We start from the raw sequence: 27,000 nt of genomic DNA, 5'->3' as shown, positions 1-27,000 counted from the left end.
TAACAAGCTCCAGGGAAACCAACTTCCAGATTGTAAATTCCCTGAAGGCAGGGACCTTGTCTACTACTGTGCTCTCCCAAACACTTGGTATAGTGCTCTGCATAGGGTAGGCACTCCAACCCCAGGACTTAAATAGCACACAGAGAAAGAGGATGGTCTACTGGTTAGAACACTGGCCCGGGAGTCAGAGGGACGTGGGTTCTAACCCCACACGTTTCGCTCCTCTAGTGCTAACCTTCTCAGTGTGCCTTGATCTCGCTCTCTCGCTCTCCACTTCCTGCCTCTGGCCCGAAACGCCCTCCCTCCTCAAATCCAACAGACGGTGACTCTCCCCACCTTCAAAACCTTACTGAAGGCACATCTCCTCCAAGAGGCCTTCCCTGACTAAACTCTCATTTCCTCTTTTTCCACTCCCTTCTGCATCATCCCGACTTGCTCCCTTTGCTCTTTCCCCCTCCCAGCCCTACAGCACTTTTGTACACATCTGTCATTTTACTTATTTGTACCGATTCCTGTCTCCCACCCTCTAGACTTGAAGCTCGTGTGGGCAGGGAATGTCTGTTTATTGTTGTATTGTACTCTCCCAAGCTCTTAGTACAATGCTCTGCACATAGTAAGCGCTCAATAAACGATGGAATGAATGAATCCTACCTCCACCACCGGTCTGCTGTGTGATCTGGGGCAAGTCACTTTACTTCTGTCCTCAGTTAACTCATCTGTAAAATGTGGAATAAGATTGTCAGCCCAATATGGGACATGGACACACCCTGATGAGCTTGTATCTACCTCAGTGCTTAGTACAGTGCCTAGTACAGAGTAAGAGCTTAACAAATACCATAAAAAATATGGTTGATAATTGATTGCCTTTGAGTAAAAGGTACATTAACTTTGTTATGGCTTCGTACCTTTGCCCCGGTTGTATATGCTAGCGACATATTAGAACCAAAATCATTAGGAACAAATAAGTATCCATAACCACACCAATAACCCCAATCTTCAAAACTGGAACTGAAGGTGCATATATTTATTGCCACAGAAACAAAACAACTCTCATGACAGCCAAACCATCAGTTTAACGGGTAGAAAAATCAAAGGGACATTGAGAATTTGCAAGCCAGTATTCCACTCTCACTCTGTTCAAGTCCAACAGTCGTCCGAAGTGATCCATTTGCAGAGAGAAGCAAGAATCAGTGACTGCTTAAAATGACCTTTCCAGAATTTCCAACCCTACAATACTATACAGAGGTGTTTATTTTAGCCTGTTCACATACTTGCTTTCATTCTGGCATATAGAGTAAAAGACTGAGAATTGACTGCAGCATTTTGAAAGTGCTTGCAAAGAAACTCTTCTTATCTAAGCATCTACATGTAAGATTTACATATTCGACTTGCCCTGGTACTTGTGTAGACCTTTGTTTGGAGACGGTAAAAGGACTTCATTCTAAGAAATATAAAGAGGGAACTCTCAATTGTTCATTTTAATAGAATGCCCAGAAATCTAAGGAGGATCTAAAAGCCACATTTCACTCCCTAATTGCAACTCTTTCTCCGGCTAAACATTTCCCTTTCAACCAAAGCGGCTAGCAAGTAGTATAGTGACAAAATTGAATTTCACCTCCTCTCCGGGCACACTCTCCTCGGGGTGGGGTAGGGTCGCAGAACAACCTGTCAGTCAGCAGAAGGACAGAGAAAGAGAGAAGGGAAGAGGTACTTAAGAAAACCCCGCACTGAAAAATTAGCAACTTGATTAGCAAGAGCTGGGATCCAGCAATGTTCTCTCCGGCTGGAAATGAGTAGGGGTGGGTGGGGGATATCAGCAAGATCCTCCATTCAATCAATCATATTTACTGAGCAGTACTTGATGCAGGGCACTGTACTAAGAACTTGAGTAAAGAAAGTGCCAGGCTGGTGCAGGTCAAGGAGAAATGGTAGCTATTGTCACTGAGTCCAGCTCTATGAGAGCGAGGCCTAGTAGAAAGAACATGGGCCTGGGAGTCACAGGATTTGGGTTCTAATTGCAGTTCTCCCAAGTACCTGCTGTGTGATTCTGAGCAAGTCACTTAACTTCTCTGTGCCCCAGTTCCCTCATCTGCAAAATAGGGATTCAATACCTGTTCTCCCTTCTACTTAAACTAGGAGCCACAGGTGGGACCTAACTATGTTGTATCTATGTGCTTGGCACATAGTAAGCACTTAAATACTACTCATTTCTCACACAATGAGGAATGTGCAAGAGAGAACAGCTAGAAGCAAACCACCAACATGGCCTAGTGGAAAGAGCACGGGCCTAGGCTCTAATCTCGGTTCTTCCAATTGCTTGCTGGGTGACCTTGGGCAAGTCACTTAACTTCTCTGTCCCTCGGTTACCTCATCTGTAGAACAGGGATTAAACTTCCTCCCTCCAATTTAGACCGCGAGCCCCATGTGAGATAGGGACTGTGTCCAACACGATAAATTTGCAACCAGTCCAGCACTTAGAACAGTGCTTGACACGTAAGGGCTTAACAAATACCCTGAAGCAAAAAGTAGGCACAAGAGGCCCAGCTGGGGCCCCGCTCAGCAAGTCTTAGAGGAGGGGAAAACCCCACTTGATAGTCTTACACAGGACTCTGAACCAAGGGACTTTGAGAAGAGGAAGAGAGACCTGGGTATCCCCAGGAGGAGATTTCTCAACTAGTCTCTTAGGTCCTGGACTAGGGGAACGAATGAGAAGTTGGGGTACAGTGGGGAAGGGAGGGACTAATCCTACCTTAGAGTGTCCCCAGGGCAGGATGTGTGTTGGACTCCCCAGTGGTCTTTCAGCAACTCAGGGACATAAGCAGGGAGGTCTGGTGGAAAGAGAACAGGACTGAGTGTCGGGACACCCTGGTTCTGATCCCATCTCCACCACTTCCCTGCTGTGGGACCTTAGCAAGTCATTTAAATTCTCTGGGCCTCAGTTTCTTCAAGGGGGGATTAAATACCTCCTTCTCCCTCCCCCTGGACTATGAGACCCACTTGGTATAGGGATGATGTCTGATTTGATCATCTTGATCTATACCAGCACTTAACACAGTGCTTAGCACCTAATAAGCACTTAACAAATACTAAAGTTATGAAGGTCTAGATTAAGAGAGGCATTTTAGAGCTGTAGTCCAATGCCTTGGACTAAATGATGAGAGGCTCCCGGCCATATCAGCTGTAGTACCCAGCTGAAGGAGCCTTTTTATTTAAAAAGCCGAAGGGGCCTGCTTTTTAGCCTTCCCTAGGGAGCCCCCAAAATCAAATCACTCTGGGGTCCGAGAAAATGTTGTTCCAGACCTGCAAAGGTCACCAGATCATAGGCTCCTCCTTGCACTCAGGATCCTCCCGGCTCCTAACTGCCCCCCTGCAATGGAATCTTAATTCATGCCCCTTCACCAGCAACTCCAGATTTAACCGTCCATCTCACTAGCCGCAATCACTTGGCAATCTGGTCTCAGGGAGCACTGTTTTCTTAAGTGCGATCAGCTGGAGGCCAGGCAGACCTGCAGTCTAAGGCAGAAAGCCTTTGCCTCCCTGTTAATGGTATGTCCTACAAAGTGAGCAAACCAGGGGCCTGAAAGCTGATTTAAAATTAAAAAAAAAATCTGCCTAAGAGAATGTGCAGGAGCTTTTAAAATCATATTGTTGTGTTGTGATTACACAGTGTTTCTGCCTTGCGTTTGCTGTAACTAAGGGATGGGAGCTTAGTAATTCAGCTGTTCTATCAGCTGGGAGCTATTCATACTCACAATTCTCATGCGTTGCTAAGACAGTACCTTAGGCAAAGTTATTTTCCACAAATGCACGTGATTGGAATCAGGGTGCCTGAAAGACTGATCAGACACAGCTTCCTTTCCTTTATAACTTTTAGGAAACCCTAAGCTTCTCCCTCAGACAATCTACTGAGGCTCCTGGTATTTCCCTCCAGGTGATTCCATGCAGAGTTTTCCCAAATGTCATAATTTGAAGAGTGTAGTTAAGTGATAAAGGGTTACTTGGCTGAATTTCAGTGCATAGGTCTGAGGGAGCTTGGGGCCTTCCAGGTTTTGTCAGGTTGGGGGTTTGGGAAGCGCCAGGTATGGTGACGATGATAATGGCAGACTTGGAGACACATGGCTGATCCAGCTTTCTCCTCCACCTCTTGGGCCCCACCCCTCCATGGCTTCCCTTCTAACCTTGGGAGACGCAGTACGCACTGAATAGTTTAGTGGAAATGCATGGGCCTGGGAGTCAGGGGGCCCTCTTCTAATATCAGCTCTGCCTATTCATCTGCTGTGCTGCCTTAGGCAACTTAACCTCTCTGAGCCTCAGTCTTATCTGTAAATGGGGGATTCTACCTCGTTTTTCTTAGATTGCGAGGCCCATGTGGGACAGGGACTGAGTCCGATTACATTATCTTCGGTCCACGTCAGTGCTTAACATAATACTATGTGCATAATAATAGTTGCAATTCAGAGAGGAAGAGTCGCTCGGTCGACTGATCAGTCCACCCACCAGAGGCATTTACTGAGCGCCGACCGAGTGCTCGCCATCCTCCTAAGCTCTTGGGAGGGTACCACAGTAGCAAGGCACACACTCGTTGCCCACAAGGAGCTGACAACCTAATGGGGGAGACACACGGAAGTTCTCCGGAGAAAGTGAAAGCCAGAGGAACAAAAAGGAAAAGCAACAAGCAAAACAAACCCATCAATATGAAACAGTGGAAAAAAAATTGTGTGTACAGATAAATATGTAGCTAACACATAAACGAAGAAATCATAATATGCATGTTTATGTGAGTGCTGAGGATATGATAGGAGTACATAGATAATAATAATAATAGGGTTGGTATTTCTTAAGCGCTTATTATATGCCAAGCACTATTCTAAGTAGTGGGGTAGAGACAAGGTAATCAGGTTGTCCCCCGTGGAGCTCTCAGTTTTTATCCCCATTTTCAGATGAGGTAACTGAGGCACAGAGAAGTGAAGTGACTTGCCCAAGGTCACACAGCTGACAAGTGGAAGAGCTGGGATTAGAACCCATCAGCTTTGACTCCCAAGCCTGGGCTCTTTCCACTAGGCCACACAGATTGTCACATGAGAAGGTACATGAGAAGCAGCATGACCTAGTGGAAAGGGCATGGACCTGAGAGTCAGAAGACCTGAGTTCTAATCCCGGCTCCGCTGAATGCTTGCTGTGTGACCTTAAGCCAGTCACTTAACTTCTCCGTACCTCATTTCTCCATTTCTCCGTAGACTCTGGGCTCCAAGCAGGTCAGGGACTGTGTTCAACCTAATTTACCGGCATCTACCCCAGAACAAGGTTTGACACCTAGTAAGAAATTACAAGTACCACGAAAAAAAAAAGTGCCAAAGGAAGGGGTCGGTCTGATGCGACTGAATTAATCAGGGAAAGCTTCCCAAAATAGATGGGAATTTAGGAGGGCCTTAAAGGCCGGGAGACCTGTAGCTGATATGGGAGCAGACACTTGGATAGTTTCTCAAATAAATCCAGCAAGAAAACCCCCCAAAATACTGGAAGAATTAAATACCTCACCATGGCAACAACTGAAATCCGAATCCGAAATGTAGGCTGGTGAGTGGCTTCCCTGCAGAATCTTCTGGAAAGTAAATGCATTGACTTTGGAACTCTGACTTTCCACCTGCCCTCCTCTGACTTCTCCCCAACTTCATTTTAATCATCACACCGCACTAGCCCACCACCACCTCTTAGAACAGGGCCTTACTTTCAGTTGCATTTACTGAGTGCTTAGTTTTGGCAGAGTACTGTACTAAGCGCTTGGGAGAGTACAAAATAACAAATAAACTGACACATTCCCTGCCCACAATGAGTTTACAATAGGAAGGACAATGGATCCAGATAGCTGCAGGTGAGGTGTTCAAACAAGGGTAACAATTGAGAGACTGGAGTTGGATCCTGAGCTGTTCGCCTCAGTGCCCAAAATGACAGTTATTTTCCTTCTCAGGAAAATCATTTATTCCTTTCTTTAGGGGTAAACAATCAGAATTGATGGCTTGAGGACATATTCAGTTGTTGCTCACTCTGTCTTTGAAATCCGAAGAGACTCTGGGGAAATGGTTGGCCGTGTTGGAAGTCAAACCCTCCCTATCGAGGAGATGGTCTCTTCCACTCTCGGCCTTTATTAATTTGGTTCTTTGGCCCCTCTGGGCCCAAACCAATTCTAGGCTGGAGAGTCCCAGGCCTTGGTCGTTTGGCCTTCCAATCCACCGTTTAGTCAACAAATACTTTCTGAGCTCCCAGAGGGTAAAACAGTGTTGAAGCACTGGGGCATTGGTGAAATAAACACCCGTTCCTTGGGGCCGAAATATCTGGCTGCATTAGCAGCTGTCACATCCTGGGACTCAGAGCTGGACCGAGTCCCCAAGTCCCTCCCTCTTCTAATCTTACTACGGGCGACAATTATCCTGCTGGCTTGGAGCCAAAGCCCTGAGGTTAGCATCTTGACTCTTGCGGAAAGCGACAGAGGCTCTTGAAAATATTCAATTTTCCATCCCTCAAGATATCGAGGACCCCTTGGGCACCCCACGCCCCTCAAGGCAGTGGAAAGATAGCAGCCCCGAAAGTAGCTTTTCTTAAAATGTAATAAGAAGGAGTTTCCTGCAGAGAAAATCCTCTGCTCCGAATGTGTGCAAGTAAATCGACCCCAAGGTTCTCCATTTTTTCCATAGCTGATGATTCTGATATTGCTATATTTACTTCTCCGAATCCTTACCTCCTACAGCTGGTGTATGAGTAGAGATTGTTCCCCCTACACACTGTTCATTTTTCCTATTTATTTCTTTGTTGTGTGAGAGAGGTAAATTTTTTTTTCCATCAGGAAATATTTTTCATCTCCCTCAGACCTCAAAATATTAGGGGTCGATTTAATTGTCTTATACCGGTGACTGGGCTGAGAGCTTAGTGACCTATTGGATGTCCTCTCTCTCCTGAGTATCAGAATGACAAAGATTATCAAGGCCTCTGGGCGGAAACTTGCTTATCTTCTCCCCTCTGAATGAAAGCCCCAATCACTTGATACTCTGCAGGTTTCACCTTATAGATATACGGGAATAACTACTTTTCTCTCTCTCTCTGTGTCTCCTAATTAAAGTGCAGGAACAATAGAGACCATCCATTTTCAAACAACTGATTAGTTTCTTTTCCTTTTGCTCTTCAGGAATAAGAAGCAGTGTGTCCTAGTGCAAAGAGCATGGGTCTGGGAGTCAGAGGACCTGGGTTCTAATCCTGGCCCTGCCTCTTGTCTGCTGTGTCTGCTGTGATTTGGGGAAGTCACTTAACTTCTCTGTGACTTAGTTTTCTCATCTGTAAAACGGGGATTAAATCCTTCTCTCTCTCTGATTTAGATTGGGAGTCCCACGAGGGTCAGGGACTATGTCCAACCTGGTTTCGTATCTACCCCAGTGCTTGGCAAATAGTAAGTGCTTAACAAGTATCATTAGAAAAAGAAAAGGGGGAATACATGGTTCTTTTCAACATTGCCGGAATAATTTGCTTTTTCACTTTTTTTGGAGAAGTATAACACTGCAGCCAGAAAAGCACATGCACTTTGAAGACTTCATGTCTCCATCTCACTGCGAAGATATAATCTGGGCTCACCAGACTGACTGAATCCCTATGGCATACAGAGGCATTTTCAATAGGTCGACTGTTTGAAAAATTGTGAATTTTCTCTTAGAGATTTCTGAAGGACTTTCCTGGGTACAAAGAGCGCAGCTCAGAGAACACTGTAAGCAAAGACTGAACGCATATCTTTTATCTCAGGAGCCTCTGAGAAAACCATCAGGTTGCATCATACGAGCTCTCAGCTTCAATTAGTCACTGTTCGATTAGATCAATGCTCCCACTCTCCTTTGCCTCTGGGCTAACATGTAACTACATTGCAAAATTACCCACAGTTCATAAAGGTACTCCAGCCCACCAAAATTAATGACAACAAGCTCCAAGGATGTTAGACCATAGGTTAAGGATATTTCAAAGGAAAGGGTCCTTCCCCAAAGTCACCTTGCCTCACAACCTGCCACAGTCAGTAAGCATGAGAGGCCCAATCCCCCTCCCTGCCTTTTTTTAAATGGTATTTGTTGAGCGCTTACTATGTGCCGGGCACTGTTCTAAGCACTCAGATAGAGACAAGCTAATCAGGTGGGACACAGTCCCTGTCCCATATGGGGCTCACAGTCTTAATCTCCATTTTACAGATGAAGTAACTGAGGCACAGAGAAGTTAAGTGACTTGCCCAAGGTCAGGCAGCAGACAAGTGGCAGAACCAGGATTAGAACCCAGGTCTTCTGATTCCCAGGCCCGAACTCTATCCAATAGGCCGTGCAGCTTCTCTCTGTGTTTTCCCTGGTGTCCGTTTCGGGGAAGGATCCCAAACTCGGCATTGCTGTTCAACGCTGGACTGATCCATATCTCGTCGAATAAAAGCTTTGGAGTCAGGGCTCATGAGTTCGAATCCCAGCTCTGCCACTTGTCAGCTGTGTGACTGTGGGCAAGTCACTTCACTTCTCTGTGCCTCAATTCCCTCATCTGTAAAATGGGGATTAAGACTGTGAGCCCTACGTGGGACAACCTGATTCCCCTGTGTCTACCCCAGCGCTTAGAACAGTGCTCTGCACATAGTAAGCGCTTAACAAATACCAACATTATTATTATTATTATTATTAAAAGCGTCAGGCACGGGCCTCCATCAGAGGGCCAGGGACACGGCGACCCCTTCTAGAGAAGGTGGTCCTAACTATCATTAAAATAAAAATATCCAGAAAAACAGAGACTACCTTTCATCCCGACTAAAGTGAAATATAATTTGAATCTTTCTTATTACAAATATTTTCTTCTAGTTTTTTCCCGGGGCAAGTGCCTTGAGGGTACGGATCATTCATTCATTCAATCGTATTTATCGAGCGCTTACTGTGTGCCCTGGACTACGTGTTCGGGAGAGTACAATACGGCAGTAAACAGACACACTCCCTGGCCACAAACTCTGTTTTACTTCCAATGTTCTGCAGAGCACATCGTCAATTAATACTGCCATCGATGGATGGATTATTTAGGATAACACAGGGGCTGCCCCTCCGATTGGCCCTGAGCATGTGCTCTAATAATTATTCATCTTCCCCCAACTAAAAAGGTAGAAACCATACTCGGCTAAGAGTTTAGTTAGAGCACAAGGATAAAAATACTTTTAACTCCCCGCAACAAAACATTTTTATCAGTCTCAGAAGGAGGGGAAGCGGCTAAGAGTTGAAAGAACAGGCTCAGATCCTCCCACTCCCAATCCTCTTTACTCCTTCTGGCTCACTGAAATGGAGGTGGGTACAAGCGGTTCAGAGGAGAATAAAAGATCCATGATCCTCTGCCCTGAAAAATGCGTAAGTAAGATGGCTCGGGGAGACAAGGTGGTAGCCTACTTTCATTCTCAAGGGCCTGTCAGACTCAAAAGCTTATTGTGAAAGTCACTGCTGCTGTATATTTGATATCCTGTGAGAGGAAACTGATGGAAAACACAATTCTTTAGTGCTTTGTCTGCGAAATAAACGTGCTGCACGGGGACACGGTATGAATACGACAGTTCTTCTGGGCAGCATTTCGAGGTCTCTCGTTTCTGTACTATTTCTCCCACACTCAACACCTCTCGCAGTGCGTGTAATCACATTACATTTGCTCCACATTCTGTTCTCTCCTTTAAAGTTGCCTGAAGGACCCAGTTTCTAGAAGCTCACATCCGAGCATTTCAGCCCGCTAGCTACTACAGCAAACATCAGGATAACCATGCACCCAGATGGACCGTTTCCGGGTCCGGTACCGATCCTCCTCAGTTTCCCTCTGCCTCAGCCCCCGCCGTCCAATTCCTTGGCTCAGAAACGGCGCCTGTGTTTTCAGCGCCTCGAGGGGAGAATGGTACGTCTCTGGACCAATGGAGGGGGTCGGGATTTTCCCCAAGGGACACCCCACTAGGTTCTGCAGATGTCTGCAAAGAAGCCTTCTTACGTGTCCTCATGGATCGGGACTAGAGCGGGGACTGTTTGGCCCCAGACCCTCTCTACCCTATTCTCCCTCCTTTCTGCATCACCTTATGCCCTTGGATCCGTACTCAGTTTACCTTGGCTAAATTTATCGAATTTCCCATCTGAAAAGCCCCTAGGCCATAACGCTTGTGCCTGGGATTATAAGAAGGTAGAAGATTTATAAGCAAGATTTGTGCTGCTAACCATATTTATTCTTTGTCTTCTTTTCAGACACTGAAAAGCGGACCAGCCAATAACATTTGAGTTAAATCATGTTTCTTATCCTCTTTTCCAGTGTTCCAACATCTGTCACTTTTGCATCATGCCTCAATCCCATCTCTGGGCTGGAGTCCAGTTTGTTCAGAAGATTTTTATTTCTGGAAAAGCCCTAATAGTTACAAATCATCCTAACAGGTCTAATTCAACAGCTGGCCTGGCTACACACACACGAGCTTTTAAAAAATACCAACATTGAGTTATTCTCATGCCTAGGACTAGAGATACTCATTTGTCCTTGGTTCGTGCTTTTTTTAAAAATAAACTCTGGAATAATATATTCAATATATTTGGTTATCCAACCAGGCAAAAACATACAGAGCTCAGCAGGCCAAACGAAAAACGGAGCACCACAAAACAGTGACTTGCAAGTGGCAGCCGATCGATAAACGACGTTTACTGAGCGTCAACTGTGGATGGAGCTCCGTATTAACTGCTTGAGAGAATACGATAGATTTAGGAGACACGTTTCCTCCCCTCGGGAAGTTTAGACCCTAGCAGGGGTTACCAAAGGACCCGTGGCCTAGTGGATAGAACATGGACCTGGGAGTCAGAAGGGACTGAGTTCTAATTCCAGCTTCGCCTCTCATCTGCTGTGTGCCCTTGGGCAAGTCGCTTCACTTCTCTGTGCTTCAGGTATTCGTTCATTCAATAGTACTTACTGAGCGCTTACTATGTGCGGAGCACCGTACTAAGCGCTTGGAATCTACAAGTCGGCAACAGATAGAGCCAATCCCTGCCCAAAGACGGGCTCACAGTCTAAACGATGTCATCTGTAAAATGGGGATTAAGACTGTGAGCCTCTTGTGGGATAGGGACTGCGTCCAACCTGATTAACTCGCTTCAACTCCGTTGCTTAGTGTTTGTCACAGAGTAAGCACTTAACAAGGACTATCGCTGTTATTCAGAAGATGGGCGGCATAGCTCTGTCTGAACACCTCTGAGACGAGGAGAAGGAAGTCACTCAAGGAAGCAAACTGCACGTGTGAGAGCAAAACAAGACTTTCCTGGTCCCAGGGCACAGGAATCAACTAATGATATTGGGAAACTGCAGTCAGTCTAGTCCAGTCCCCCGATTGCACCCTTCCTCCTGCCTGGAACTCCCTCTCTCTTCATATATCCAACAGGCCACCGCTGTCTCCAACTTCAAAGCCCATCTCCTCCAGGGAGCCTTCCCTGACTAACGTCTCCCCAGGCCTCTTTATTTTTCTCTCCCTCTCTTTCTCGCTACCCACCCCGACCGTTCTCCCTCCTCTCTGTGTCCCAAGCACTTGGGTCTGTACTACTTTAGCACTCTGAAACTCACTCCATCCCAGTCCCACCGTGCTTCCGTGGATAGCCTCATCCTCTATCTGTAATTTATTTGAATGGCGGTCTGCCTCACAAGATTATAACTTCCTGAGGCCGGGGATCATGTCTATCAACTCTATTATAATCTCCCAAGTGTTTAGAACAGTGCTCTGCACCCAGTAAACATTCAATAAACAGCATCAATTGATTTCAAGACAGGGCTGCACTTAACCAAACGAAATTAAGCATAACTTCCATGCCGATTCTTAAAATCTTCCAAGGAAGATTTGACTGCTTCCCGTGATAATGCTCTTCCCAACTCTTTCATTGTTTTGTTTTGCTGTCTCCCCCTTTTAGATTGTGAGCTCGTTGTTGGGCAGGGATGGTCCCTCTCTGTTGCGGAACTGTACATTCCAAGCGCTTAGTTCAGTGCTCTGCACACAATAAGCGCTCAATAAATATGACTGAATGAATGAATGAACTCTTTCAAGTAAAGAGTTTCTATTAGAATTTAACCACCTTCAACTCTTTGGCGACAATCTAAACCCAGTCCCTTTCGCTCAATCCTCCCTCTTCATCATCACTGGAGCTGTTGCTGTTGTTAAATATTAATTAACAATTAATATCTGTTAAACAACCACCGATGCTTGAAGTCCGGACTAAGTTCTCCCTCAGTCTTCCCTTCTCTACGATGTTAACCTTGTTTTTTTTTGTCGTTCTGATTTGAGAATTCCCCTAAGTACTGTATCCCAGAATAAGATCCCACACTGTACTTCTAGACATTGGAAGGGCTGGTTAGAATGGGGAAAAGGAAAGCAAGACTCATTCACAAAAAAAATCTTGCGTCCACTCTCTCAACCTAATGCTTTTCAGCCTTTCTGTGCTGACCGAAACGATCAACGGCACACTCCCTACTTTTGGACAGAGGGAGAAACCACTGGGACCATTAAGGCAATGAAATTGAGGGAAATTATTTTCAATTTTCCACTGTAAGCTCTTCTGCTACACCGGAAGCCCTTTGAGACCGGGATCTTGTCTACTAAGTTATGTAACTCTTTCGTAAGCATTTAGTACAGTGCCCTGAATCCAGTGAGTGCTCAATAAGAATACGGATTGATTGAGGATTGTCCCACGCTGACCCGCTCATAAACTCCAAGTTTTCTAACTGCTGTTTAACCATCTGGACCTTGTGACTTCCCAGTCTGGAAGGTAGAGGAAGTAACGGAAAATGGGGGAATCTAGTAGCCATGAAGGGCAGTAAAGAGGTTTTTTTCAGTTTTAAAGTACAAGATGAGTTTTAATGTTCCTGAGAATAGGCAGCACTAAATCAAAAAAACCCAAACACCCTTTCGTGCAAAGTCACAAACAAACCAAAAACATTCCATTTGAAGGTGCTCAGCAAAAACTTATTTAGGGACTGGCATATTCAGTGAAACAGATGTTTCAGAGACAGCCATATTCTTTTAAATCATTATCAGCAGTAAAATCTGCTTGAAAATAGCTGTCCCTTCAGGGAATACGTTTCTCATTCTGTAGTTTTAGGAATGCAAAGAAAAATTAACATTCTGTCTTTCATTTGGAAACTAGATTTTCTTCCTGAAATGACTGGCAGGGAAAAAAAAATATAGGCTACATTTAAGCATTCTCTGAGCACGCACAATTTGGGTCGCCACATACTGCAATGGTGGAGTTCCAGTGAGGGAATGCTGGACAGACTTTCATTCATTCATTCGATCGTATTTACTGAGCGCTTACCGTGTGCGGAACGCTTGGGAGAGTACGATGTAACGATAAGCAGACACATTTCCCGCCCACAGTGAGCTCACAAATCTAGAGGGGGAGACAGACACGAAGATAAACTACAATTATTACAATAAAAACTTATTACAGTAAAAATTACAATAATAAACTTCAATCATGAAGCTTCGGAATTGTGAACCCGTCCAGAGGAACTGATTGTAGCGTAGTGATGCGAGCCATTCCTCTCCTATTCTCTCTTTTCTGCCGGTTTTATTCCCACTGGGGCACAGGTGGTAACGAACAGGTAGGCAAGCAGGAGTGGAGTACGTTATGAAGGGCGCTCGAAGAAATTTTACCCGAAAAGGCCTAAACGAAGCCAGCGCGGTGCTAACGTTGGGCTATGTGACCCAGCCGACGGCGGCCTCGGTAGAACCCGCGGTCTTCACCTCCCTCGGGATTCCTGCTGGCCTATCCACCTCGTGGACTGCCACGTGGGATTCTTCGATCAGAAAACTTTACCCCGGCGGGCACTTGCCTACTTTCGGAACTGGGGCTAGAGGCCCGTGCCTCTGATTCCCAGAGCCAATCAGTCAGTCGGTCGTATTTATTGATCCCTTACTGTGTGCAGAGCACTGTACTAAGCGCTTGGGAGAATGCAGCGATAACAGTAAAATGGTAAAAGTAAAAATAAAGCAATAAAAATAAAAGATTCCCTGCCCACAAAGACCTTACGGTCTAGAGTGTTCTTTCCACTGGAATAACAGCGGGGCTGCTCTAGAAAGGACAAGGCCCTAAGTCCAATCTCTGGTCAAGGGACCAACCCAAAATCCTAGAGGAAATGTTCAGGTAGACAAGTTAGATTAAACAGCTCAGAAAAAAAAAAAAAAATAACGGTACCTGTTAAGTACCGACCACGTGCCGTGCACTGTTTTAACCTTTGGGGTAGATACGAGATGATCGGGTTCGACACAGTCCTTGTCCTGAATGGGGCTCACAGTCTAAGTCAGAGAGAGGAGGATTTAATGCCCATTTTACAGATGAGAAAACTGAGGGATGAGAAATAAAGTCCAAAGTCACGCAGCAGACAAGCGGAGAGCCCACTCGTTTCACTGACCCCCAGGCCCACGATCTTTCCGCTGGGCCACACCGCTTCCCTAGGGAAGCGAGAAGGAGGATGGGTGGATGGCCTGACTTTCTCTCTCCATTTCCAAAGAGAGAATTATGACGGACTAGCAGCTTCCTTCCAAATAAGTCTACGTATCTGTCACCGGTTAGTCCCTTTGACATTCCTACCGACCCCCACAAACCCCAATTTAAAGGTAGGAAGACTATAACGTGCAATGCCTTCAAAGTCACACAAGTCTGGGGAAAGCCAAAAATGGAATGAGTTTCTAGTTTCCTGATTTCAAATCTTTCTTCTAACCTTCCTCCGAGGTTACACTTTACAAATAAATGAGGGATTATGCCCAGTAGTTAGAAGAACCGGTCAATAAATAATTTCCTTACTCAGTGGAAGAGTTAGCCAATGGGAGCTGATTCTGGTGACGTAAGAGTTTCAGTTTAAGTAGGTTGTTCGGTTTTCCTTTGGGGGTGGAGTGTCTACAAGATCTCGCAGAACTGGTTTTTTGGTTCTTGTGCCCTCATTTAACTCATTTCAGTACAGCTTCTCCGAAACAAAACACAACAAAACAAAAAACGAAACCGCATCAGTGTATCTGACTTCTAAATGATCCACTGTCCCTCTAAAAAAATACGCCTCTCGGCCGGGTTATCCAGAAGAGCTAGCCATCAGTGGTATTTATCCACTGCGGGCAGGGCACCGTACTAAGCGCTTGGGAGAGAACAATACAACCGTGTTGGCAGACAGGAGATCTGGCCCCAACAAGCCCTTTGAATCACCTTCCCCCAAAATACAGGCTACATTCAAGCCAAATTTAAAGGGTAAAGTAGAGCAAAAATTCAAAATAAAAAAAAAAATCTCGTCTTTTTTTTAACTTGTGGTAATCCCATCTAAACGTTTCCCAGTCCAGCTAATAAAGGGTCCCTTTTCATTTTGGCCTGAGCGATTTTTGAACCTTGGAGGATTGCATGTGAAAACGCTTGGATCTATAATTAGAAAACGGAGAGAGCAATTTGGTGCTGTCTCTCATTTTGAGGAAAGCACCCAGGTCTGGGTTTAACCAACTGCAGCCACGGATATCTTCGCTCGCGGCTTTACAGGCGCAAACACTTGCAAATATTAAAAACGGAAAACCCGTGAGGAATCCGTGCCGAAAACGTGCACTCGACGTGATTATCCGCAGTGTCTTTTGATGCCGTTTCGATCATCTTCCTGCCAAACCCCGAGCGTAAAAACGGTTTCAAGATAAAAATGTCTCACGCTAGCAAGTCGGGAGGGGAAGGAGAATCTTCCCGAAAATCGAGTGAGCCATTTATAGACGGCCCTTCCGGAGCGTCCAGTACTGTGTTTGTGGAACACCTCCGTAAGGGTTCTAAAGAACTTCAAAATGAGCCCGGGAGGAGACGGTCTGCCCTTCTGGAGAAGACGGAGCGTCTGTCTCTGAAGAGTTTGTAAGAAATGAGGGATGTAGCAAACGGCCACCAGCCTTCTCTGCTGAGCAGGAGCACGGTGAAAAAGAGCCCACTGATCCTCAAGAAAGGAACGAACATATTTTCGGTGACGTACGTCTGACCGATTTAATCGATCGGGCTGACAGGTCCCAAAATAAACCACGACTGGCTGTGCCTGCTCAAACACACCTAGCAAACGTATTAAGCACGATTTTAAGGATGCCTCACTGAAGACCGGGTCAAAGGTCGGAAACAGATTACCACGCTATTTTAGCATTCCCTGTGACACAACAGGGTGGCCACCCGTCCGTATACGTGAGAGGAAACGGGTTTTCTGTAAAACCTGTAAAAAACACTTCAGGGTTCGTGAATCCGAGGGACCGCCTCTCTGGGATAAAAGGAGGATCTCTGGAGTTTCATCACTCCCACCACCTCCGCTGCCGCTTCCTCGCCGGGAAGAGGCGGCTAGCGGATAGAGCACGGGCCCGGGAGTCAGAAGGAGCTGGGTTCTAATCCCGGCTCTGCCGCTTGCCTGCGGTGTGACTTTGGGCAAGTCGCTTCACTTCTCCGGGCCTCAGTTTCCTCTTCGGTTTCAATACCCGCTATCCCTGTTAGAATGTGAGCCCCTTATGGCACAGGGACTGTGTCCAACGAGGTCATCTGTATCTACCTGGGTCCTTATTAAGGTTCTTGGCACGTAGTAAGCCCTTAATAAATACCACCGTCATTTTCACTCGAAGCAGCGGATGCCTGGAGGCGGGATTTATCGTCAGTCTAAGCCAGCCCCCAAACTGCATTTTCACAGCATTTCATTCACTATTTTTAAAGAACTTCCCGGTACTTTAAGATCACTTCTAGTAACGATTCCTCCAAACAAATATACGAGTCATGTGAGTAATGCAAAACCCTTATCTTCTGGGACTTTTCCGCGGCCCGCCCGTCTTTTAAAATTAGACTCGAGTCTCTTGGAAAGGGCCGGCGTCTCTTTCCATATTGCGTACAGCACGAAGCACATTGCTAGCGCTCGAAAAATAACAAATAATAACACGGACCCTCTCCAAGGTCATTCAGTGAGAGCGGCAGTGAAATCGAGAACACCAGGGCACTGCTCATTTATTGCTCAGATTAGACCTCTGGCCACGCTGTGGGCATGAATTGAATACTGGACGACCTCTTTTTGGCCTGCTGCCCACATACCTGCAGCCTGAGTGACGTCGTATTGTCCAGGAGTTTCCAAATTCAGAACCGATACGGGCCGCACCACGGAACACTTGCAGAATACGGACAATCGCGCTTACTTGGAGTAAACTCCCCGCGGTGCCTCGTTCTCGCCCGTCCCGCCGTCGACCCCCGGCCCGCTTCCCACCTCTGTCCCGGAACGCCCTCCCTCCTCCGGCAATCACACTTCCCCTACTCCGAAGCCCCACCGAAGGCTCACCTCCTCCGAGAGGCCTTCCCAGACTAAACACCCCTTTTCCTCAGCTCCCCCATCCCTCCCCGTCGCCCCGACCCGCTCCCTTCGCTCCACCCCCCTCCCCGCCCCACAGCACTTGTGTATATATTTCTCTATCTATAATTCTATTTATTTGTATCGATGCCCGTTTACTTGGTTTGATGTGTATATATCGGTAATTCCATTTATTTATATTGCTGCCTGTTTATCTGTTTCGATGTCTGCCTCCCCCCTCCTAGACTGTCAGCCCGGTGTGGGCAGGGATTGTCTCTCTTTATTGCTGACCTGAACTTTCCAAGCGCTCAGTACAGTGTTCTGCACACAGTAAGCGCTCAGTCGAATACGATGGGAGGAACGAACGAATGAACTGACTGGAGTTAGGACCACATCGGTGAGGAAGTCAGCCTCGCAAGACTTCCCGATGAAACTCAACGTGAAGTAGGAGCCAGAACCTTCAGTACTAACGGGGGAAGTGTAAGGCTGCTATAAGGGTCAGAATAAAAATGAAAATGACAGCAATTATTTAGCAGTGCAGCCTATTGGAAAGAGCCTAGGCCTGGGAGCCAGAGGACCTGGGATCTAACGCTGGCTCTGCTAGTCGATTGCTGCGTGACCTTGGGCAAGTCATTTAACTTCTCAGTGCCTCAGTTATCCCCTCTGCAAAATGGGGATTAACTCCTAACTCCTACTCCCTCCTAGCTAGACCTGGAGCCCGCTGGGGGATAGGGACGGTGTCCAACCCGAGTAACTTGAATCTACTCCAGCGCTCAGGACGGTGCTCGACGCGTAGTAAGCGCTTAACAGATGACACGATAATAATCATCATCATAATACTTTAGGCTAAGCATGACACTAAGCACTGAGGTAGATAGAGGATAATGGGATCGGACACGATCCTTGCCCCACCCAGGATAATGATAATTATCGTGCTAGTTGTTAGGTGCACGTTACGCGCTAAGCACTGGGGTAGATAAAGGATCATGAGGAGGGATGCTGTTCCTTTATCACAAGGACTCAGAGTCTAAGAGGGAGAAAAAAAAAAACCAGAACCTTATCCCCGTCTTACAGATGAGGAACCTGAGGCCTAGAGAGGTTATGACGACGACAGAAGATTTGGGACAGGAAAGGAGAAAAGGCAGAGTCAGAAGCAAATACCGAGTCGGGGACTAAGTGGTTCTGACTCAGATGAGGAAAATCCAAATTGCAACCGAATCTCTTTTTAAACACACTTACTCGTACCTCCTTAAAGGACGGCATTAATCTCTATCAGGAGCCGGACTGATATTATCTTCCTCGATACTGTGATCATTCCTTAGTCTCTCAAAGTACTTAACATGCCACATTTACTATGACTACAACAAATATCATTTAGGGTCAAAATCCAACTGCAAAAACGAAAACTCCCTGAAAACATCCCCACATCCATCCCTGGATCTTGTAAGCGGTTCTGTCTCCCCGGCAACTCGACGGCAGTCTGGGGTTTTTGGTTTTTTTTGTTGGTATTTGTTAAATGCTTACTATTTAAGAGCTATTACTATTTAAGTGCTATTAAATAGTACTTACTATTTAATCACTAAGCGCCCAGGTGGACACGAGCTGATTACTTTGGACGCAGTCCCCGTCCCGCATGGGCCTCACGGCATCGATTCCCATTTTGCAGATGAGGCAACCGAGGCACGGAGAAGTTAAACGATCCGCCCGAGGTCACACCCGGCAGACGGGGAACGGGGCCGGGATTAGAACCCCGCCCCTTCTGACTCTCAAGCCCACGTGCTAACCGTTAGGCGCGCCGCCCCTTCTTTCTCGGCCTCGGCGTGTCCGAAGCAACAAGAAGGAGACCGGGGAAAGGCAGAGGAGAGCCAAGCGTGTCTGCGGTATAAAGGGGAAACAAGGCCCGGGGGCCAAGATGTGAACCTTGGCCCTTCAGAATGGCGTTTCTGTGCCTTCACAGGGATCGGGGCCCCGGCGCTGACAGTTCCAGGAGGTCCCAAGTTAACTAAACCCAGCATTAAATGGCACAGTTTGACCCACCCTAGGGAGAAAGACGTGGCCAGAAAAAGAACGCCTTCAGGCCAAAGACACCAAGAGTAAACGGGCCTAACTCTACCTCTTCCCACCTTCTTTCTCTTTCTCTTTCAACGGTATCCGTCAAGCACTCGCTCTACGCCGGTCACCGTACCGAGCGCCGGTCACCGTACCGTACACAAGCTAGTCGGGTCGGACACAGTCCGCGTCCGGCGTGGACCTCGCGGTCTTGCTCCCCATTTTACGGATGAGGTCGCCGAGGCCCAGAGGAACGAAGCGACCCGTCCAAGGTCACGCGACAGGGACGGACCCGGGATCAATAATAACGTCGGCATCTGTTAAGCGCTCGCCGTGCGCAGAGCACCGTTCTAAGCGCCGGGGCAGACACGGGGCGGTCGGGTCGTCCCACGCGGGGCTCACGGTCTTAATCCCCGTTTTACAGACGAGGGAACCGAGGCCCGGAGGAGCGAAGTGACTCGCCCACAGTCACACGGCCGACGCGTGGCAGAGCCGGGATCTGATGAACCCATGACCTCTGACTCCCCGGCCCGGGCTCTTTCCACTGAGCCCAGAGGGCACATCCTTCCGACTCCCAGGCCCGGGGTGGAGCCCCCCGACACCACCCTGCTTCTCGTGAACATCTGGGGGGGCGAGGGGGGAGGAGAACCTGCGGTGGAGACCAGGGCCGACTCCGGCAGCCCCCAGAGCGGAGCGTAGGCCAGAGAGGGGACCCGGAGGACGTGAGCCGATAACCTCTCCCTCGGTGGCGTTCTGTGCCAGGGGACAGTCTCACATGTCAGCAGACACCTCGAGGACCCTTAGGCGGATAAACTATGTCGGCTAGGGGAGACGGGGGGGGGGGGGGGGGGGAAGGGAGGGAGAGAGACGGAGGGAGGGAGGGAGGGTTTGCAGTGGGGGGGGGGGGGATGTGGGGCAAGAGGGAAGGTTTGTAGTTGGGGGGGGGGGGGATATGGGGGAAGGGAGAGAGAGAGATGGAGGGAGGGTTTGCAGCTGGGGGGGATATGGGGGGAGGGAGAGAGAGATGGAGGGAGGGAGGGTGTGCAGTCGGGGGGGGATGGGGGAGGGGAAGGGAGAGATGGAGGGAGGGTGCGCAGTTGGGGGGATGTGGGGGAAGGGAGAGAGAGATGGTTTGCAGTTGGGGGGGATACGGGGGAAGGGAGAGACAGAGATGGAGGGAGGGAGGGTTTGCAGTTGGGGGGGATACGGGGGAAGGGAGAGAGAGATGGAGGGAGGGAGGGAGGGAGGGTTTGCAGTTGGGGGGGATGGGGGAAAGGAGAGAGAGATGGAGGGAGAGAGGGAGGGTGTGCAGTTGGGGGGGATGTGGGGGAAGAGAGAGAGAGAGAGACGGTTGGCAGGTGGGGGGATACGGGGGAAGGGAGAGAGAGAGATGGAGGGAGGGTTTGCAGTTGGGGGTCTGGAGAGGGTCGTTCCGCTCCCCCACCCAGTGACCACACTGCCTCTCCAGCCTCCTCCTCCCTCTTCTTTCCCCGGGCCTCCGGCCGAGATCCGAAGGGATGGAGGGAGAGGGGAAAGGAAAAAGAAAGGGGGGGGGGCGCTGAGCCGCAGCTGCTTCTGGGGCCAGAGGGCGGGCCGGGCAGGAGGAGGAGGAGGAGGAGGAGGAGGAGGAGGAGGAGGAGGAGGAGGAGGAGGAGGAGGACCTCGCAGCCCGGTTTAAGGTTTCCACCGAGGCGGGATTGTGCAACGGCCGAGGCGGAGAGAGCGGGGGGGGGGGGGGGGGAAGGGGAGGGAGGAGGGGGGAGGAGGGGGGAGGAGGAGGGAGGAGGAGGGAGGAGGAGGGAGGAGGAGCAGCCAACCAAAGCGGGCGAGCCCGTCAACAAAGCCACGTGGCCCCGAGCCGCCGGCTCTTCCGGCAACAAAGCGCCGCGGGGCCGGATAAAGCCCGCAGCCTCCGCCGCCCCGCGCCCAGTCCCAGGCCCGGACAAGGACCGGCTCGGCTCGGCTCGCCCAGGGCCCGCTCGCTCCCGGACACGAGGCCTTCGCGGCCTTCCTCTGCGCCACGCCGACGCCCAACCGATCCACCGATCCACCGATCCACCCACCCACCCACCCCTCCCTCCATCCCTCCCTCCCTCCCTCCCTCCACCCCTCCACCCCTCCACCCACCCGGGCCCCGGTCCTCCTCCCGGCCCCCTCCGGGCCCGAGCGATGCCTTTCCTCGGGCAGGACTGGCGGTCCCCCGGGCAAAACTGGGTGAAGACGGCCGACGGCTGGAAGCGGTTCCTGGACGAGAAGAGCGGGGGCTACGTCGACGATATGGACGGGTGAGGGCTGGGGGGGCGGGGCGGGGACCCTCCGGCCTCTCCGTCCTCCCCCTCCTTCATCCTCTCCCTCCCGCCTCCCCACCCTCGTCCGTCCCCACCCTCGTCCGTCCTCTCCCACCGTCCCCTCCCTCCTCCTCCCCAGACCCCCCGCCCTCCCTCCCCGGCGAGTCTCCGGCTGGGGGAGGGTGGCCCCGAACCCCCGAGCCCCGAACGCGGGGATGGCGATCTGTCGCTTCTGGGGGCCCTCCCGAGGCGCCCGGGCCCCGGGCGCTCGGTAAATACCGTCGTCGATGGACACGATCGGGAGCTGGAGCGTTGGCGCGGGGCGGGACGGTGGGCCGGGGGAGGGGGAGTCGATGTCCCGGCGACGTTGGGGAACCGTCCCCGATAGTGCCCGGCCCGGCCCGGCCCGGCCGAACGATCCCTCCGGAACGGGGAGGGCGGGCGTGGGAATCCCCTGGGCATCGTGGCACCCCAGAGGAGGGGGCGGGGGGATTCGTCTGGCCGGGAGGTCCCCGGGGCTCCGTGGACCTTCCTCTGGCCCGGACGCCCCTCGGGCCTTTCCTCGCGGCTGCCGTCGCCTCGGCCCAGACCCGGCTCCAATCGGGCCCACCTCCAGGCGAGGAGACCCTCCCGCCGTCGGCCCTCCACGCCGTGAGCTCGACGTGGGGTCACTGCGCTTTCCCGAGCGCTCGCTTCGGCGCCCGGTGAGCGCCCGATAAAGACGAGCGGATGAGCGAGCGGGAGGACCAACGGACGGGGCCTCGGGTCCCGCCCGGGCCGCGGCCCCGTCTGGGGCGTGAGGGACGGTCTGCGGGAGCGGACCCCGGGCCCGGGGAACGCCGTCCGGGACCCGGGGGGTGATGCGAGTCCCCGACCCTGTCCCGACCCGGCCCCGGATCTCCCCGTCCACCAGCCCCCTCCCGGGCCCGGTCCCGGCCGTGTCCCCGTACCGCCGTCCTCGTTGGGACGGGAGGGTTGGCGGTGCCGACCGGGCCCTCGGGGCACCGTGCCCGAGGCCGGGTAGGGGACGACGCGACCGGGCCGGCGGACGCGTCCCCCCCGCCCTCGTCTCCCCGGGGCCGCCCGCTCGGGTCCGTGGGGTCGCCTAGGCCCGGGCGGGAGCCCGGCTTCCCCGTCGTCGGGCCCTTTGAAGTGGCTCTCGGGATGGCCGCCGGTTCGCCGCCGGCGAGCCGGCCCTCGGGGAGATGGGGTCGTTTGGAAGGCTCGACCTCCGGGGCGCTCCGTCCGTTCGTTGCTCGCGGTGGAGCGGCCTGCCTCCGTCTTCCGATGACGGGGGGCGAGTTATTCGACGCCGGGGTTGGTCGGGAGGAGAGGGAGACGGGCGCTACGGTTGTCCGTGGGTTTGGGGGGCGAGAGGACACCGTGACGGCCCCGTGAAGGGAGTTCGGGTGGGAAGACTAGAAAGGAGCCCGTCTCGATGAAGATCCGACCGCATTTAATCGCGGGGAAACGGTCGTGACCCGGGTCCTTTTTCCCGCGTTCCCCGAATGGGTCTTCCGGGAGTCCGCGACGAAACGCGGGTGAATGCCGAAGACCGACCGACTGGAAGTTCCCCTTGACCCCGAGGAACTTCCCTGCTTTAGAATCTGCCCATCTGCGTGGTTTGGGGGCTCTGACTGTTTTGGGGTCGGCGAGGGATCGTTCGAGAGGGGGCGGTTTTGAATGTCGCAGAAATGAAACGGGAGGAAACGGCCCGTTTCGGCTCGTCGGTGCCAGCTCTCGTGCCCCGGGTTTCTAGGATCGATTGCGTTTTTCGGAAGTAGACGCTGTGGTCTCTCCCACCTCCCCCTCCTCCCCCCCAGACCCGTTCTCGTGAAATGCTTGCGCCGTACTGGCTCGGAGGGATAGGTTGGCGTCGGGCTCCGTTGGAAAACAGTGGGGCCTCTTTTACAGATCGACCGGTGGGGTGGCACGGGAGTAGGGCGGTTTTAATTTACCCGAGAAGACTCAGATGGAGCCGCTGACCTCCCCGCATCTCCCCCTCATCTTTTTCTCCCCTCCTCCCGGAGGTTGTCTTACAAGAATTGAGGCCAGAGGCGATCCAGTGACTTGCGTGGGGTCGCTTACTGATTCTGTTGCCTGGTTCCTTCTGGTCACCTGAATCTAAGCCTCCTGCGGGTGCCCGTTCCTTTGGGCTGGCCGTTTTTGTCTTGGTCTTTTACGCGCGATAGGCGTGTCCGCTTCGGATGGAGAGGCTGCCGGTCGGGATTAACGCTCTTTAAGCCTTGGTTTTGGCATCTCGAGGGTCACTGCTGTTTTCAGTCTTGGTGACGTGGCCATCTACGGTGTCGTGCTTGGGCCGAGTGCCCGAGTAGGTGATGTTGCGGGCATCGTTCCCTAAAGAGAGGTCGCAGAAGGTGAGCCCTCTCGTGAGAATGGAGCGGCGGGGAGGTGTTCGGTGGTGGGCAGGTGAGCCTGAGTGTTCTCCTTACGGCCCCCCCCGCCGTCCAAGCGAAAACAACGAGGTGGATGACTTTTAAATGTGCCGCCGTCCCTCGGACAGACAGCCTGCCGAACCCCGGCCCGCGATTTTGACAACCGGCCGATCTCTCTTCGGCCGCAGGATATCCCGTCGGGTCGGGTCGGGGAGGCTGGGCTCACGAGGCCGAGAGATTTGAAGCACCTGAGCTGACCCTTTTCGCTGAGAGTTAATCCTCGAACTACTTTGCTTGGTTTCAGGGGCCAGACTCAGAGACGGTTTCATCTTTCCTCAGACCGAACCAGCCCGGAAGTGTGGGAAGATCGGGCTATTTCGGTCGGCGTGACGATCGGCGGGTCGCCGGACGGAAACGGTCCGTCATCCTATTCGCGGCCCTCTTTGTGATTGGCCAGGGTTCCGTGCGTCGTGGTTCAGGAAGTCAGTTCTCTTTTGGGGACCCCCTTGGGGACCCGAGGCTCATAAGCCACAGTCGTGCCTCAGCGGTTTCCGAGTCAGGCACGTTTCCCTCCTGCCGAGGCTTTCAGAGATCCTTAAGTGGGAAGGTAGGCTTCCTTACCCTTTCCTGATGGTTCCTTACCCTTTCCCGAGGTTTCCCGAGCGAATCCCGTGGCGAGGAAGAGTCGGTCACGTTCGGTCTAGCTGACTGCTTGCCGGGGTTGGCGTTGGCCGATGCTGCCTGCAAAATAATAATCGTGGTATTGGTTAAGCGCCCACTATGTGCCCGGGCACGTGGACCGAGCGCTGGGGTAGGTACGGGGTAATCGGGTCGAACACGGTAGTCCCTGTCCCGCACTGGGCTCACGGTCTTCATCCCCGTTTTTCAGATGAGGTCACTGAGGCACAGAGAAGTCAAGTGACTTCCCCGAGGTCACACGGGAGACAAGTGGCAGAGCTGGGATTAGAACCCGGGACCTTCTGGCTCCCGGGCCCGTGCTCTTTCCAGTAGGCCACAAAATAACTACCTTGCTGCAGTTCCTGAATCACTGTGGGGGAGAATGCCGCTTACATTTGGAACTGCAGATTTCAAATTGTTTTAAAAACATCAAATCAAATGATGTGGTTCCCGAAGAAGAGAGACCTTTCCTTTGAAGGCTGTTGTGACTTTTCCATTGGTTTCGAGTTCGTTCGAAAAGAACGTCACTGGGCTTTTGAAATAACATTCATCTGAATATATTAGCGATTGAAAGGGAACGCGTCACCAAACGAGACAAACGATCCCTGAAGCCATTCTCAATGCCATCCTTCTCCTCCCCCCCCCCCCCCCCCCCCCCCGGACTCTGGAAATTAACACTAGATTAAAGTTGTGGGGGTTCTTTTTGGTTAAATCGTCAACATCTGGCAATGGGTGATCACATCAGTTATCGAAAAGTCCTTCTTAAAACTTGCTTTTGTAATGAGTCACTCGAACTGAGCGGATCGGTGCATTTTGTAGGGGTAGACGGAGTATTCCCGTTCCTTTTGGAAATGAGTTGGAAAAGAACCGAAATGAGCACATAGACATTTAAAATTTCTATAGACTAGTTCACGACTCCCCAGATTGCACGAGGAATATTTTGCGTTGTGCAGTCAGGACTATCCGTTCCAGTGGAAAGAGCATGGACCTGGGAGTCGGAAGACTTGGGTCCTAATCCCAGCTTCCCCGCTCGTCTCCCGGAGTGACTTCGGGCAAGTCACTTGACTTCTCTGTGCCTCAGCGACCCCATCTGTGAAATGGGGATTAAGACCGGGAGCCCCCTCCGGGACATGGACTGTGTCCAACCCGATGAACTCCTGCCTATCCAAGCAATCGGTGCAGGGCCCGGCACCTTGTAAGTACTTAGTAAATACCATAAAAAAGGCCTTTTCAGGAGCACTCACCCCCTTAGGTAAACCTCCCCGTCAGTGGGATCATCTTCAAATCCAAAAGATTACGCACATCACAACGATAGCGTTTATTAAGCGCCTTCTCTTTGCCAAGTGACGGGGTAAATACAGTATAATCAGAGAGGACGGGGGTCACCGTCCCACACGGGGCTCGCTGTCTTAAGAAATAAGGGAGAGGGGGTAGTATCCCCCCTTTGACAGATGAGGAAACTGAGACCCAGAGAAAAGTGACTGGCCCAGAGTCACACGGCAGGGGAGTGACGAAGCTGGGACTAGACCATGGGTCTCTTGAACCCCTCCACTTCCATGCTCTTGTCACTAAGCCTCAAAGGAGAGAGGCCTGCTTAATTTGTCTTCGGAAGAGAAGGAGGAGGAGGAGGAGGAGGGGTGCGTATCTCCTTGTGTGTGTGTCTGTGCGCGCGAAAACATGCTCGGGAGGGTGTTGGTGAGAAGGGGTGGCATTTGTCCTTTAGACGTTCTCATTGTACTTTCTCCTTGCCCAACCAACTGGTCTGTCTTTTCCATTTCTCGTCTAACTTTCAATCTCCTCCCAGAGACCTTAGCGTATATTCCAGCTCCGGTACTGTGATTCTACTGGAGCCTAAAAATAACATCTGCTTCCTACACAAAGGAGAGCAGCCTGTACAGACCTTAATGCAGCGTACCGGCCTTAATACTGCATTTCAGAATCTCCGTCCAAAGGCAAATGAACACCGCTTTTCCGCCTGCTGCTAGGACAGGAAAGCAGTACCAGGCTGGGGGGGGGGGGGGGGGGGGGCCTGTTGCAGGATACAACGGGCGAGAGAATGAGTTTCTGTTGTAACGGTGGAGCGAAAGAAATGACTGTGGGAGCAGGAACACTTCGCTGTCTCCTCTTCAACGCCCGGGGCCTGGGGTCGCAGTCAGAGATGGCATTCTCCTCGAGGACGTCCTCCGAAATAGCCCACCCTCACCCCGTCTCTGCAGTTACCGGATGAGGTAACTGAG

At 50.9% G+C, this 27,000-nt stretch overlaps 1 protein-coding gene and 1 long non-coding RNA gene across 6 annotated transcripts in view; one reads left to right on the top strand and one right to left on the bottom strand.

Annotated features, from left to right (window-relative positions):
* Positions 1-682: 682 nt before the first annotated feature.
* LOC114811345 lies at positions 683-5,629 on the bottom strand. 2 transcript variants are annotated; one of them, XR_005659979.1, is made up of 4 exons: positions 5,539-5,629; positions 2,750-2,828; positions 1,616-1,665; positions 683-716 (listed from the first exon to the last, which is right to left on the bottom strand). It is a non-coding gene; the product is annotated as an uncharacterized LOC114811345 (long non-coding RNA). The 2 variants fall into 2 exon arrangements; XR_003759033.1 differs by lacking the exon at positions 683-716 and having other exon boundaries at positions 1,023-1,665.
* A 15,895-nt stretch (positions 5,630-21,524) lies between these two features.
* FBXO32 (F-box protein 32) overlaps positions 21,525-27,000 on the top strand; it is a 28,874-nt gene continuing 23,398 nt past the window's right edge. Inside the window, exon 1 of one of the 4 annotated variants that reach the window (XM_029064103.2) lies at positions 21,525-21,686. In XM_029064103.2, coding sequence (XP_028919936.1) covers positions 21,571-21,686 — 116 coding nt within the window. In that variant the 5' untranslated portion in view covers positions 21,525-21,570. Of the gene's footprint in view, positions 21,687-24,375; positions 24,503-24,529; positions 24,693-26,867; positions 26,992-27,000 lie in introns of those variants that run through there. The other 3 variants (XM_039911675.1, XM_029064105.2, XM_029064104.2) reach the window with 3 other exon arrangements.

The sequence above is a fragment of the Ornithorhynchus anatinus genome, chromosome 4 (assembly GCF_004115215.2).
Source record: "Ornithorhynchus anatinus isolate Pmale09 chromosome 4, mOrnAna1.pri.v4, whole genome shotgun sequence".
In the NCBI taxonomy this organism is placed as follows: Eukaryota; Metazoa; Chordata; class Mammalia; order Monotremata; family Ornithorhynchidae; genus Ornithorhynchus; species Ornithorhynchus anatinus.
Note: the sequence above shows the minus strand (reverse complement) of the source record. Positions and strands in the feature narration are given on the sequence as shown.